The sequence below is a fragment of the Conger conger genome, chromosome 14, assembly GCF_963514075.1.
Source record: "Conger conger chromosome 14, fConCon1.1, whole genome shotgun sequence".
Classification (NCBI taxonomy): domain Eukaryota; kingdom Metazoa; phylum Chordata; class Actinopteri; order Anguilliformes; family Congridae; genus Conger; species Conger conger.
Genome location: NC_083773.1, coordinates 23,089,775 through 23,105,082, shown reverse-complemented (window position 1 = coordinate 23,105,082; position 15,308 = coordinate 23,089,775). Strand labels below are relative to the sequence as shown.

The window sequence follows — 15,308 nt, the reverse complement described above, 5'->3', positions numbered from 1 at the left end:
GGATAACAGAGGATAATGTAATGTAATGTAATGTAATAACATAGACCAGGAAGGTAGAGCGAAGGCAAAACTAGACCAAACACCAAGAACCCCCTTACCGCCACCTGCAGCTCTCACAGAGCAATTTTTACTTTTTAATAATGTATGTATAATGTATTATACGAGTACTCGTGAACAATAGGAACAATTTGAGCTTTTCAGCAACAATAAATATGTATTTATTGTGAGTGTGCAGCCAAGTCCTTTTCACCTGCTGTTATCATAAACCCTGCTGACTCATAGGTCAATAAACAGACGGCAATTTGTGTTTCTTTTCAACTAAAACTACAGAAGTTTGATGAAATTTGAGAAGTTGGGCCTTCAATTTATTTTCCCTGCAGTTTCCCATAGCTGCCAGTAGAGGGTAGCAGTGCTCCCACCAAACCCAGAAAATCTATTCATTTGTCCTGAAGCACATCTCGCTGCAAAGTTTGTACGGTGTGTTTGCTTTCACACAGCACTTACTTAAAAATAATCTTTGAAGTTAAAATGTGAATAAAGACTTAGATATTTAAATACTCACATGCACATTTTTATCTACTTTGTCATATGCCCATTTACCTACATCTGGTTTCTGTTTAAGAACAACGTAACACTTAAAATGATGGCTCCACAGAGGTTTGTAACACTAACATTCACAATAATCCTGTAATGTACCCATGTACTATTTATCCTGCTATCAAGCAAGCATACCAAATTAAAGACAGCAAATCCTTTTTTCTGTCAGTTGTAAGTGGTCCTTGCCATAGGGTAATTGTTGCGTAGCCTTGAACCCACTGAAATAAAAGCTTAAATGATCTATTTCCATACAATATTTCAGCAATTTAATATAAAAATTTATTCACATTTCTATTCATTTCTCCATGTCTGATTCATCCAATTAATTCAGTGCTACACCCTAACATTATCCTGCCAACGGTTTAACGGAAATGTTCCAGCATTTATTGTTTGAAGTAACCAGTTATACAAGTTACTATGAGATTATGTTTTTAAGATATGTTTCTCAAATTTAGTACCCCAGTATATTTATTTATTAAAGAGATTAAATGTAGTCTCACATTTTTCCATACTCCAATACAAACAATAAAGGCATTCTAAAGAAAGAGGTGAAACACAGAGTAGACTGTAACTCAAGAGTTTATTATGTTCAAAGACTCACGTTTACACAGATCTGATTACAGGTTTTTATAGTCTAAAGCCAAGAGTTGAGAAAGTGACTGTAGTCCCCTAAGCCCTTAACACATGGACACAGAGGATAAATATTGTACAGCATACAACGAGGTTGGGAAGTTGGGAATGTGGGCAGAGTTTTTCTGTATTTGCATGTGTATGCGTATGTGAGCATTCTGTTGTGTGTGAGTATGTTTTTGTGTGTACTTTTAATTTAATCTTTGAAGCTACAGATGTAAAAATATGTTGCTGAGGGTATGCAAGAGTGCCTGTGTATGTTTATGTGCATCTCTATGCAGTTTTATAAAGTAGTGGTGCTCTAAAAGTGCTTTAGTTGCGTCATACAAGGACAAGTGAGGGGAGAGCAAACAATGAGGTAATTCAAGGGGGGGGGGGGGGGTTCTCATAAAAGAGAATGAAAACAGAAGAGAAAAGGATAAGAGGATTAGAGAGATAGAGGGAGAGCACATTAAAGGAGGAGAGGGGACAGGGGGTTAGGAGTTGCCGGGGTAGGAGGACAGCGCCCCCTATCCCCCTGCAGGAGTGTGTGTGTGAGTGTGGAGGTCTGTGTGTGTGTGTCCGTGCTGCAGGTGCTGCTCCTTCCCCGCGCCGTGGGTGTTGTGGTGGGGGGCGTCCCCGCCGGGCAGGGGCGGAGGATCGGGGCCGGCTTCGGAGGGGTAGAGCTGCAGCAGCGCCCCCTCTGGTCCCACCTCCTTACTGCAGGACTGGCAGCTGCAGTGCAAGATGCGCTCCACCAGTTTGTCCACACGGGGAGCCTCGTCACTGCCCGGGCAGTCTAGGGTGACCTGCAGACACAACGCAGGATGGTAATGTGTGTGTGTGTGTGTGTGTGTGTGTGTATGGATGTGTGTACGTGTATGAGTGTGTGTGCATGCCTGAGTGTGTGTGTGTGTGTATGAGTGTGTGTGCATGCCTGAGTGTGTGTGTGTGTGTGTATGAGTGTGTGTGCATGCATGCATGTGTGCGTGTGTGTGTGTGTGTGTATGCGTGCGTAAGTGAGTGTGTGTGTGTCTGTGTGTGTGTGTGTGTGTGTGTGTCAGAGGGGCTGCTGACTGTGCTCACAGCAAACCTGATGTAACCTCTGGAGGGAGATGCCCCCCTCTGGGTATGTAAACCTTCACTGGCTCACTGTCATCGTTAAATCACTTTAACAATCTTAATTCATTTCTCAGTACTGATTTCCCCTTTGGTCACAGTGTCCAGGGACAGCTCTCTATGAGAAGGAAATACTAAACGTCTGCAATCTGGAGCTGAATGGCACTCCTGCACAGAGGAACCAGATGCAGAAAAGACAAGAACAGAACATGCACACAAGCACACACACACACACACACACGTATGACTTCAACAAGATACAGACACAAAACTCATCAACATACAAATACAAACACACACGTTTGTGTAAACACACACACACAGCTGTCCAACTTTAACAAGAGACGGAAAAACTCAAAAACATACACACACACTGACAAACACACACATACACTCAGACAAACACACACACACACACACACACAGACAAACACACACACACACACACACACACACAGACAAACACACACACACACAGATTTTGATGAGATGCAGACACGCACTGTGTGGGTCATGGTCACAGTCTGTAACAGTTTGGAGGAGGGGTTGGGAGTGTGTGTGGGGGGGGGGGACATTGCACAAGAGCAGTGCCGTGTAGCAGCGGTCTGCGCAGCTGCGGGCGGAGAACGGGACGACACTCACCACCTCCCACTGCGTCTGCGCAGGCATGCAGGAGTCGCAGTGCACCAGGGACTCGGTGGACTGGGGGAAGGTGTTGGGCACACTGTAGCTGAAGCACTGCCCCAGACACGCCCTGACACACAGAGGAGAGAAGCAGGTCATGAGCATGTGTGTGTGTGTGTGTGTGTGCCCCAGACAGGCCCTGACACACAGAGGAGAGAAGCAGGTCATGAGCATGTGTGTGTGTGTGTGTGTGTGCCCCAGACAGGCCCTGACACACAGAGGAGAGAAGCAGGTCATGAGCATGTGTGTGTGTGTGTGTGTGTGTGTGTGTGTGTATGCCCCAGACAGGCTCTGACTCACGCAGAGGAGAGAAGCAGGTAATGAGCGTGAGTGTGTGTGTGTGTGTGTGTGTGTGTGTGTGTGTGTGTGTGTGTGTGTGCCCCAGACAGGCTCTGACTCACGCAGAGGAGAGAAGCAGGACATGAGCGTGTGTGTGTGTGTGTGCGCGTGTGTGTGTGTGCCACAGGCAGCCCCTGACACAGAGGAGAGAAGCAGGACATAAGTGTGAGTGTGTGTGTGTGTGTGTATGTGCCACAGGCAGCCCCTGACACACAGAGGAGAGAAGCAGGACATTAGCATGGGAGCGTGTGTGTGTGTGCGTGTGCGTGTACGTGCGTATGTCTGTGCATCTGTGTGCATGTGTGCGTGTCTATGTGCCAGACCTGGGTCAAATACATAATTGTTTTGGGTTCAAATACTTTTCTACAATTTACAGAGCATGTCTGGTCTATTGGAACCTTGGAAATACTTTCAAAAAGTGCAACCCTTGCCTGCTGGTCCTCGTGGCTGCACCAGACAAAATCAATCGAGCACAGAAAAGTATTTGAATCCAAACAATCACGTATTTGACCCAGGTCTGGTATGTGCGTGTGTGTGAGTCAGTATGAATGGCTTAACAGTGCAGCATATGGGAACTGTAGGGTTGCTCTGACCTGTTTTGTATGGACAGGGGCTGGCAGCCGGTGTGCCCAACGATTTGGGTGATGTTCTTGGCCTCACACCAGGCACTCTTGTCAGGGAATAGTGCCAGGCGGTTAATGTGGGGGGGCGGAGCTGCCGCGCACAGCCCCAGGAGCGTGTAGCCAATCACAGCGCACTGCCACATGACTGCACCTGAAAAGGGTTGCACAATATCATATTTATTAAATATAATAATATTAACTCATCTTATTATTATTTATACTCTTGAAGTTTGTATCACCTTACATTTGGTGACCTTTTAGAATTTAGTTATTGAGTGTGTGTGAGAACAGGTTATGTACCTCAGTCACACACAGACACGCAATATAAGAACACCCAATTACAAGCCATAGAATTGGGCCTACAACAGTTAAAGCAGTTGCTGGGTCAATATGCACGTGCTTGCTCTGTAATCTATAACATCGTGTCATCTCCATAACGATTTTCATAATGACACACAATAGAAGAGTCACAGTACTCAGACAACTTGGCAGATGGAGAACTGCTCGCAAACTGTGTTGGCTGGTTGTACTGATAAGGCCTACTCTACTCATACATTAGCTTCTTTGGGATTTATAGGGAAAGGAGGTTAACTGAAGGGAAATCTGATTCACACCTTTCTTTTCCATCTGTCTCGCCCGCATCTCTAAAGTAATAGTTCTGTTGAATGGACACACTCGTCAACATTCTATCCACACGCTAATGTAATGAGAACATGTCAGTTAACATGTTCACATGATCAAACTTAACTCCGGCGCCCACAAAACAAGACGGGAAGTTTACGGTTACTGAGGGAGCCGTACTGTCTGCCTGAAACCACCTGACTCCAATAAACTGGGAAACTGCGTAACGACGCCTGAACAAAACCTCTTTTGCATTCTTGAGACTGCGACCACTATTCGCCGTTATTATTGGCTGCATATTCGTATTATGTTTTCTTTTGAGTAAGCCAAGCTGCATTTTATATAACACTGTGCCCTCGCAGTAATAACATTCCCCAGGTATACAATAACGCTCTTCCTCTCCACCCCCCAAACGCCCTGCGGCAGTGAAGGAGGGGAGTGCGTGAGAAATTGAAAACGGCAGAGCTTGTGAGAAAATAATTGTATCTTATTATCTCTGATGCTTTGTTTCGCAATTTGGTGTTGGGAAATTAACGTAGGAAATATACTGGGAAAAGTCGTACAGCCAAACAAATTTGCTGAGAAAAAGTTTTAGACCATTTTACTATTGTTGTCCGTACGACACATATGCAGCATAATCATACACTGCCAGAGTAACTTCATTACCAAAGTAATTGGTTAATTAGTTTTTCTGTTAGTTAACCTAGTGTGGTTGTTCGGCATATCGGTGACGCACTTCAGAACATTGGCAAATTATTTTTGTGAATGTAAAGTAATGCTTAATTGTTCTTTATATGCTGTCATTTCTACGCAAGGTGTTGAAGATTGATATTTCATCGCAGACATGTCAACACTAGAAGGTAAATTGACAGATAGCTATGATAATAAATTAAGTTCCTAATATGTTATTTTAAGCGCAAAACTTGGCAAAAATGGTTCTATGACAGATCAGGAAAAGAGCTGGAGAGAGAGAGTGAAAAGGAATATGGAGATTGTGAGAGACGTAATCTCGTAAAAACGTTCACTTACTGTTAGGACGCGCAGGAAAAGCAGGCGAGCCGGGGCACCTAGACTACTTCACCCCGAAACCCTTTCACCTAGTCCCAACACCGTGTCCCCTCGCTCTCACCCCACCCGCCCCGCAGGAGACCGGAGAGGCTGGGGAGAGATCCCCGCCGAGATGAGAACAATTATAGACAATAACGAAAATTGGTTATTACAGAAGCCGACAAAGGAGCGACGACGAATTGCCCAAGAAAGGCAGTGATTTGAGTGAAATAATTTGCATCATCCAAAAAGAAAGGCAGACAAATGAGGGGAGGGTGAAGTGATAGCGCACCCAAGAAGCTCTATCTTTCTTTCCACAAACTCAGTCCCTCCCCTCTCTCTCTCTCTCTCTCTCTCTCTCTCTCTCTCTCTCTCTCTCTCTCTCTCTCTCTCTCTACCCCCCTTTTTGAAACGTATTTTTCCTCTTCGTAAATTCTCGCGAAGATATCTTTCCCTTTTAAAATAGCTTCTACTTAAGTTACTATTTTTTTAAAACGTTACCCGGACAGTCCATTTCATCCCGTCTTTACCTGCTGCTCCTGAATATCTCTGTAGGCGCAGGCGACGCTAGACTGGTGTCCCACAGAGTTTCTGGACACTGTAAAAAGGGAAAAATGTGAGTCGTTCCTGGCAGATCGAGGTCTTGCATGCTTACCGACAACGCCGGGCCTCCCTTTTTCCTTGGACAGAGCAGCGCAGCGCAGCAAGCTTACAAATCCATCGATAGATCAAACTGCAAACACAGATAACTTAGAGTTTCTTTTCTCTCGTCTCCTCAACACCTACATATTTTTTATACATCATTATTATCATTTAATTTTTTTTGACAGAAATTCTAAATCAAGAAAGTACCCTACTGCCCCAAACCCTATGAGTCTTGTCTCTCTAGCTGTTGGTGACATGATGTGTGCTGTGTGGACTGTCCTGCTCTGAAAGCACATCTCTTCGTGCAGTGGACGCATACCGTCCTGTCTGTGAGGTGTTACGAATGTGGCTCCTATAATGGTTGAACTCCCTTCCCTTGGAGTCAGTCCATCTCCATCTCTCGGTTATACTTTATCCTTGGGAGTTCCCTTGGGCTCTCCTCCTCTCTGGGTTGTACTTCATTAGGTCTGTGCATGGTATGTATCTGTCCAGGGCTGTGCTTTCCCGGTGGTGACAAGATCAGGGGGGGTGAAAGAGTCACACATATGACAGCCAATCATAAGCAGGGAAACGTGAAACACAGATGTGTGCACCCATTTTCATGTTGTGTTCATAGCGTGAAAAACATGGCTACCATTCAACAGGTGCTGACTAGAAAGATTACTCTTCGAGCTTCAATTCATGGGAGGAATAGGTCAATTTTTTTCTGTTGCAATAATTGCTATTTATAATATTAAAATTGGTCATCACTATTGAGGAGAGTATGTTCATTAATCCAATTATGTTTATGTGCTGTACAATCTATCAGACAGGCACAGGCAGGTATCCTGCTGCTCTCAGGTCTTGCTCTCTTCTCTCTGCAGGTGTGCACCTCTGCTCCTTTTCTCCCCCACTCCTCCTCCTACTCCTCCTCTTCCTCTCTCGCTTCACTGGCAGACAAATGACTTTCAGGGAAATAGCGGAACAAGGTTTATTTTGCCAAGGTGTTAACATGAGCATGAGTTAAAGCGTCCATAAGTTTGTCAGCGATTATGTTGTGAGGGAATGTGTGTGTGTGTGTGCGTGTGTGTGTGTGCGACTGTGTGTGTGTATGTGTGTGTTATAGCGCGTGATGTAGCGCTCACCTGTTAGTAATAAGTGCTGAACTCCAGCCCAGAACTGGCATTCCAACGCATTCCTGACATACTGCAGCACCAGGGGCCTGGACAAACACACACACACACACACACACACACACACACACACACACATACACACACATACACTACACACGCACACACACATACACACGCTTACACTACACACACACGCACACACACACACACATACACCACACACACGCACACACATACACACATACACTACACACACGCACACATACACTACACACACATGCACACACACATACACTACACACACACGTACACATACACACGCATACACTACACACACACGCGCACACACACACATACACACACACACATACACACATACACTACACACACGTGCACACATACACATACATACACTACACACCCACGCACACACACACACACACATACACACATACACTACACACATGCACACATAAACTGCACACGCACACACACATACACACACATACACTACACATACACATACACATACACACACATACACTACACAAACACACAAATACATACACTACACACACACATACATTACAAACCCTGACTACACACACACACACACACACACATACACACCCTGATCATTTACTGCACAGGCACTTGAAGGCCACACAGGCTGCATATTCTCAATGCACTCATACACAGCTGTTGATAATACACACACACACACATACGTTTGTAATACACAGTGCACTCTTAGACAATATGAACACACATGCACGTACATACACACAGCCACTTACATATTCCAGTCTCAGACTATGTGCTCATATGCACACACACACACAAACACTCTACATCTTACACATTAACACAGACCATTTAATCCACAGAGGCTGTTTTCTCAAAGTGTACAATATTTCCACACCACACACAGATCAGCAGAGTGCACAGCAGTGATCAGTGGCTCACCCGAGACAGTCTGCTTTGCACCTCTTCTTCTGCCATGGCTGTGACCTTTGACCCCTGTTCAAGCAGCGGCAGTCATCTGGTGCTGAAGAACAATTTATCGTCCGATTGTTTCAACCGTGTGTGGGTGTGTGCGTGCCTCTGGTGCCCTGTTAAAGTCAGTGTACCTTTGCTGTGAGCGTGTGTGTGTGTGTGTGCGTGTGTATGTGTGTGTGTGTGCGTGTGTGTGTGCATGTGTGTGCGTGTGTGTGTGTGTGTGTGTGTGTGTGCGTGTGTGTGTGTGTGTGTGCGTGCGTGTGTGTGTGCGTGTGTGTGTGCATGTGTGTGTGTGTGTGCGTGTGTGTGTGTGTGTGCGTGTGTGTGTGTGTGTGTGTGTGTGTGCGTGTGTGTGTGTGTGCGTGCAGCAGGGAAGCATGTCAGTAATTACAGGTCCTGCGAGTCAGAGGGCCTGAGCCAAGGCCCTCGCTGCGTTCTCTGCGTGAGCCTCCCTCTCTCATTCCTGTAGGGCTCAGGGCACTCCCGTCTGCTCTGTTTTACCGCAGTAAAAATACCGCCGCGGAGGAGCGCGATGGAGGCGGAACGCTTTCCAGCAAACGCAGGAGAGCGTGGAATATACGGTCGACACAGAGCATCAACTTAGGAGACCCCCATTTTCACCAGTCATTTAGGGCTTCTGCCCCCCCCCCCTGTCCTCTGGGGTTGCAGGTGCTCATTCTTGGCTTCCAGTAGAGAATGGCAAGAGCTGTGGTCGACTCACTAATGTACGCAAGGTTTTTTGCTCTGTCACTCCTACAAAAATATTTCATCAAGAGCATTCCGTGTTTTTGGTGCACGTCGATGACCTCGCTAGCTCCATCCAGAACATATTTTCGATGATTATTTAACCGAAGATCTGTTATTTTTATCAGGGCTAGTACGATGTGTTTGTGAAAGGTTGTATACTCTTTTTCTTTTTGTTGTTGTTCATCTGGAGTTCCCACAGCTGTGGTGTGGGAGTATCAGTGACTGGCCAGGGTTAACCTCTGAGAATCTGTGTTTTATTTGAATTTTCATTTAAAAGCAATTAAAATTCTTTAAGATTGCGTTAGCTGGCTGTCTTTATTTTGTGTTCATATTTCCATGCAGAATGCTTGCCCATGGTCTTCTTCTTCTCAGTCGAGCTGTGGGCTGGCAATAGCAGAAGCCATTATATTTTACCCAGCACAACTGGAGCAGGTTCATACGCACAGGGGCTTGGATCACACAGCAGGATTACTGAGTTAGCTGGATAACTGCACAGAGTAAAACCCAAATCTGGAACATGGACAGAAGTAAAAAGAGTGGTTCCAGGTTTTACTCGGCTAACAGAAACCTTGCTTCCAAATACAGGCCCCAGGACTCACTTTCCATGGAATGCGGTCTTATTCCCAAATGTTACTAACCCCAAACAACAAAGACTGGAAACCTCAACATAACCACAAGCACTCTCTCTGGTGAAAAAATTAACCACAAGTATGTTGTTCCTACAAACTGCATGGGCCCTGAAGTTCATGTTCGAGTCATGCATGTAGGGTTTCAGGGGATAGCATTTTATTCGCTTACATTATTTATTCATATTGATTACTTTGTACGGCCAAATACAAGGAAACATACACTATACTCTGCCACCCATTCGTACCGCAGTATTCAAGCTGACAGTTGGGATAAAATGTGTTCCTCGAGGGTGCCATAACCCTGGAACATCCCACCAAGGATTCCACAAAGCAAAAACCCCAAAGCATTTTCACACTGACTGCACCCATAAATCAAACACCTTTCTCTCTTTTACACACAAGCATATGCTGCAATGCAGATGTGTGTGCACACATGCATACACACACACACAGAGACACGCATGCACACACACACAGAGACACGCATGCACACACACACAGAGACACGCATGCACACACACACACACACAGACACGCATGCACACACACACAAGCACATACACACACACACACAATGACATACACACAAAAAGGACAATGCTTTCTGGTCAGTACACCTCATTTTTTTTTATTAAATGAACACCATCTACCCTGTTCAGACTGACAGTGTAGACACAGCCCAACTGGTGGGAAGCAGCCATCTGAAAAGAACTGGCTTGAGAACTGTGCTAACGAACGCACAACAGAACGGGACCCACAGCGGTTCCTGGAGATCCTCACTGGGTTACTGGTCCTGGGGAGGGAGAAGGGGGCGAGGGGGGGGGGGGGGGGGGGGGGAGTTTCAAAAAGAAATCACTCAGTGAGCACTTTATTAGGTATTTATTACTTATTTTTTAGACTCAAGTCTTCTGCTCCTGTAGCCTATCCACTTAGAGGTTTGACGCGTTGTGTGTTCAGAGATGCTCTTCTACATACCACTGTTGTAATGCATGGTTATTTGCATTACTGTCACCTTCCTGTCAGCTTCGACTAGTCTGTCCCTTCTCCTCGGACCTCTCCCATTAACAATTCATTTCTGCCTGCAGAACTGCTGCTCACTGGATGGTTTTTGTTTTTCACAACATTCTCTGCAAACTCTAGAGACTGTTGTGCTTGTAAATCCCAGGAGATCAGCAGTTTTTGAGATACTCACACCAACCAGTTACTTAGATCACATTTCTTCCCCATTCTGACATTTGGTCTGAAAAACAGCTGACCACTGTTGTAACATGTGGTTATTTGCATTACTGTCACCTTCTGGCCAGCGTTGACCAGTCTGGCTATTCTCCTGGGACGTCTCTCATTACCAAGGCAGCTCACTTTTTGATTTTTGGCACCATTCTCTGCAAACTCTAGAGACTGTTATATGTGAAAATCCCAGGAGATCAGCAGTTTCTCACAGTTTCTACTCAAACCATTCTGTCCAGCACCAACAATCATTCCAAAGTCACAGATCACATTTTTCCCCATTCTGATGGTTGATGTGAACATTAACTGAAGCTCCTGACCTGTATCTGCAGGATTGTATGCATTGCACTGCTGCCACACAATTGGCCGATTAGATAATCGCATGAACAAGTAGGTGTCCAGGTAGGTGTATATAAGTAGGTGTTCCTAATAAAGTGCTCATTAAGTGTATATAGAGCATTTCTTTACTTTAAAGTTAACTGGCATTTCATCTTCCAAAACTGAACAAATTCATTATATTGGCAAGATTGCTTAAAAAATGGCGTAATAATTTCTGGATGGAAAATAAAGCATTTGTACCTTGTCATTTGCATATTTAATGACAATACTGGGTATATTTGTTGCCTATATATTAAGTCATGGAGGTGCACCTCTTCTTATCTTTCGGAATGTTTTGAATTGTAAAATGTGCTTGCAGGGCTAGGCTTAGTAGGTAATGTATTCTGCAGTGCTATGACTCACCTTAACCATATGCCCATGCAGCAGGGTAGGTGATCTGAAGTCGTGTTGGCAGTTGGCATAGGCCAAGCCCAGCCCCATCCCTGACCCGAAAGCCACTGGCCACGTGCGACCTACGGGTAAGAGAGAACACATCTTCCTCACACGTTCTCATCTTCCTCACACATGCTCATCTTTCCTGTTCAGAGCTGCACTGAGACTGCCACACCCTCTCCCCCCCATCATCACAAGTAGTGCACTCACACCAAACACAGTGTGTCCTGAGGTTGGGAAAGAGTCCAGGGGTCAGAAAGTAAAAAGTCCACCCATGTATTCAGCCAGCTGATATCACCAACTGGTTCCACCTCCTGGCTGAAGAACTGAGTTAATTAGAAAATCCAGGGGATTGGAACAAAATACTGGGGAGGACTTTCATGCCAAAGTGCTTGCTGTTCAATGAAGTGTCTGAACACACTCAGTCCACTAACTGTGGTCTCTGTCCACCTGCTGAGGGGGAACACTTACGTTTGAAGAAGACGGCTGAGAGCACGACGCCAATCCCAACGCCAGCAACTGAGAGGAAGAGGGGACATGAAACAGAAATGCTTACAGGTACAGACAGCCCTTTCTCACCCCAAACCCCCACCACCCCTTTGTGTGCGGAAGTAACTCTGTCTGAACAAGGCATGGGGCTGTGAGCTCTGACCCCAGAGCTGGTAAACAGCACCTGTTAGCCAGACAGCTCGAGAGAGAGAGAGAGAGAGAGAGAGAGAGAGAGAGAGAGAGAGAGAGACAGAGAGAGAGAGAGAGAGAGAGAGAGAGAGAGCACAGTGTGTGCATGAGTATGTGCACACAATAGAGTGAAGGGGAGAGAATGTGAGATGGTGGGTTTAACTACATTTTTAGAACATGGACTTCAGACAGTATAAAACAGTGAGATGGACAGATGGGGGGGGGGGGGGGGGTCTATGATCCAGGTGGGACATAAAGCCTACGAAGGGAGGAATGCATTTGGGTGCTCTTATCTTCTCCTCACTCCAATCCAGCCCCACCCAGCCACAGTCATGACCAGGGCATCATGACCCGCACAGGGGAACAAACGCGTGTCCTCCCCCTCTCCCTCGTAACTCAGTTCAGCCAGATATGCGGTATGGCCTCCAGTGGGACATCACTCACAGTCATATAGCTTACAGTTATAGTTATGAAGAGCGGCCACAAAATTTAAATTATGTCTCTCACTCCTCCCCTCCCTCTGCTCAGTCTTATTAATTATTAATTGAGGTCATAGAGCGATTCTCCCCATTCACCACTCCCTCTCTGACTCCATCAGTGTTTAATAATGAAGAGATATACAGCCGGTCACGTGACCCGCAGGTGCTGCAGCGTCAGTGGTGGAGAGCTGGGATAAGGGGGTGACTCATCCTGCTGTAGCTCTGCTGTAGGTTCATACAGTTATAAACATCCCTGTACCAGTCTGCCTCCATCTTCTTTCTCTCACTCTTGCTTACTGCCTCCTGCCATCACTGTGGACACAAAATGTCTGCCATGACAGCACCATTTCATCTCATCCCCCCATCTCTCCATCTCCTGCTCTGTAAGTCATCCCATCTTCATGTATTCCCATAGTTTTTTTTGTTTGCATTTCACATTTCTCTCCCACTCATTCCTCCTTCTTGCCAATCCAGTCACACAATTCCTAAAATCTCACAGTTTAGCTCATGACATTTATTAGACTACTCTGGATGGTAAATTATGGTTGTACAGTAATCCCTATAAGCCTCCCACATTAAGAGTCTTTTTTACGACACACAGACTGTACAGATATATACAGCACTGCATATACACAACTATGGAGGACTTAAGTTTACTTCTTAAATATGCCTTGGCCTTAATTAAATATGCCATTATGTTTCAATCAGCCCTGTAAAATGTTTACTTTCACCCAAAACAATTAATTTAAGGTGTAGTGGCAGGTTATTCAATTGCTTTTGGTCACTTAAAATCTGTATAAAGCCAGGTTTGAGCGTTTCTTCCGTTTTCCCATCCAAGGTTGTAAACATGCCATTTAAAATGGCCGTGGGCAAGATTCATTAGTGGATCGTAATGATCTCATTAAGGAGGCATCAAGAATAATCTGCATTAAGTAGCCGACAATGGAAGGCAGGTGACAGAGCAAAGAGAGCATAATTGACAGGGGTCTGATATTCCCATAATCACCTGTACATATCAGACACCGGTCAATTACGCCCCCATGCTCATTCCAGAGATGCACTGGGAGGACTAAAAACTTTTCAAAATATATCCCTCCACATTTGGTGTATTTATATCACTTTCTGAAAAGCAACATCCTATGAGAAGTGCAAACATTCGCATTGCTAGCAACAGGAGGCCAAGATGTCTCTCCATCTTAGCAGTAGCCCACCAATAACTGAACAAAAACACTTTATTTTAACTGTAACCTTATTTGGTGCAGTCTTCAAAATGCCCTTAAAATGTACTTTAAATTGGCAAAATTGGTGATCAGCTCTAACCACAAATCAAGATGGTTGAAATGCCCCTAAACTGCTCATCGATATTTTAAGTTGGAATTGTATGAAGAGTTACATTGTCTGGCATTTAGAGGACAACCGCAATGTGGACATTTATAATTACTGAATTACTGTCACCATTAGGTAGGCTATAATAACTTATTTCGTGGCCTCAAAAGGCTGTCCGGCGGAAGAGCCTTAAACCCGTGATAGAGAGGGCGTGCCTCCAGACATCACCGGCTATCCATTATGTATGAACTAAACTATAACCACTATAGCTAGCTAGCTAGCAAGCAAGCAAGCTGTTCACAATCACGGCGTTATGTCAGTGTATTGTTCCAAATCTTCACGGCTATGTTTTCTAGCGCTTGCCAACTCGAGGTCTCAAAGTCAAAGTGCACTACTCTAGGTAGCTATTCAAATTAGCTAGCTATACCAATGTCATAACACGCAGACAATGTTGTTAGTGCTGATGTCAGGCATCTTGGCTAAATTAACATTTCTAAAAATGATATAATTCACGATCCTTCACCATCTCTTGGTAACTCTGAACACAAGTGCACTGACTGAAAGTAAAATAAAATAAAACCCTCAATCTGCAATGCATCTTTGACCTACAGAAAGCGCTCCAGGAATGGACCGACAACTCGACAACAAGCTAGAACATCCTTGACACACGTGTTGATTGACCTTTTGCGTGACCTCGGGGTCTAACGAGTTGCTTGTTATTTAATCAAAAACCATTATCAGAAAACGAACAAGTCAGTTAATTATGCCATTTACCAAGCTTGACGGCGCTATCCGCAAGACATCGATCCCACTTCTTGCCCAGCTCTCCTTCAGACATGTTTACGCTACCTAAGAAATCACTAGTATCTTATTAGTATCTTATGGAAATTATAGCAGAAACACGCTGAAATCTCCTCAATAAGATCAGCTGGTTTTATGTAGTCGCTCTCATTTAGAAGGTACGATTTCACCACTGTATAATAACAGTTCCGTGAAGACAAAACGACCACAGGTATTTAACTGGTCCAATCACATAGATATCTGTGTTATCAT

At 44.9% G+C, this 15,308-nt stretch overlaps 2 protein-coding genes across 2 annotated transcripts; both read right to left on the bottom strand.

The window, feature by feature from the left end:
• Nucleotides 1-1,160: 1,160 nt before the first annotated feature.
• nbl1 (NBL1, DAN family BMP antagonist) lies at nt 1,161-5,943 on the bottom strand. The gene is made up of 4 exons (XM_061220939.1): nt 5,622-5,943; nt 3,942-4,122; nt 2,968-3,079; nt 1,161-2,015 (listed from the first exon to the last, which is right to left on the bottom strand). Exons 2-4 carry the CDS (start codon nt 4,112-4,114, stop codon nt 1,737-1,739), a joined length of 564 nt encoding a protein of 187 aa, XP_061076923.1. The 5' UTR covers nt 4,115-4,122; nt 5,622-5,943; the 3' UTR covers nt 1,161-1,736.
• Nucleotides 5,944-10,375: 4,432 nt separating this feature from the next.
• Nucleotides 10,376-15,263, bottom strand: LOC133110684 (MICOS complex subunit MIC10-like). Its single transcript, XM_061220940.1, has 4 exons — nt 15,030-15,263; nt 12,244-12,291; nt 11,743-11,852; nt 10,376-10,567 (listed from the first exon to the last, which is right to left on the bottom strand). The coding sequence occupies exons 1-4, from the start codon at nt 15,091-15,093 to the stop codon at nt 10,559-10,561; spliced, it is 231 nt and encodes a 76-aa protein (XP_061076924.1). The 5' UTR covers nt 15,094-15,263; the 3' UTR covers nt 10,376-10,558.
• Nucleotides 15,264-15,308: the final 45 nt, after the last annotated feature.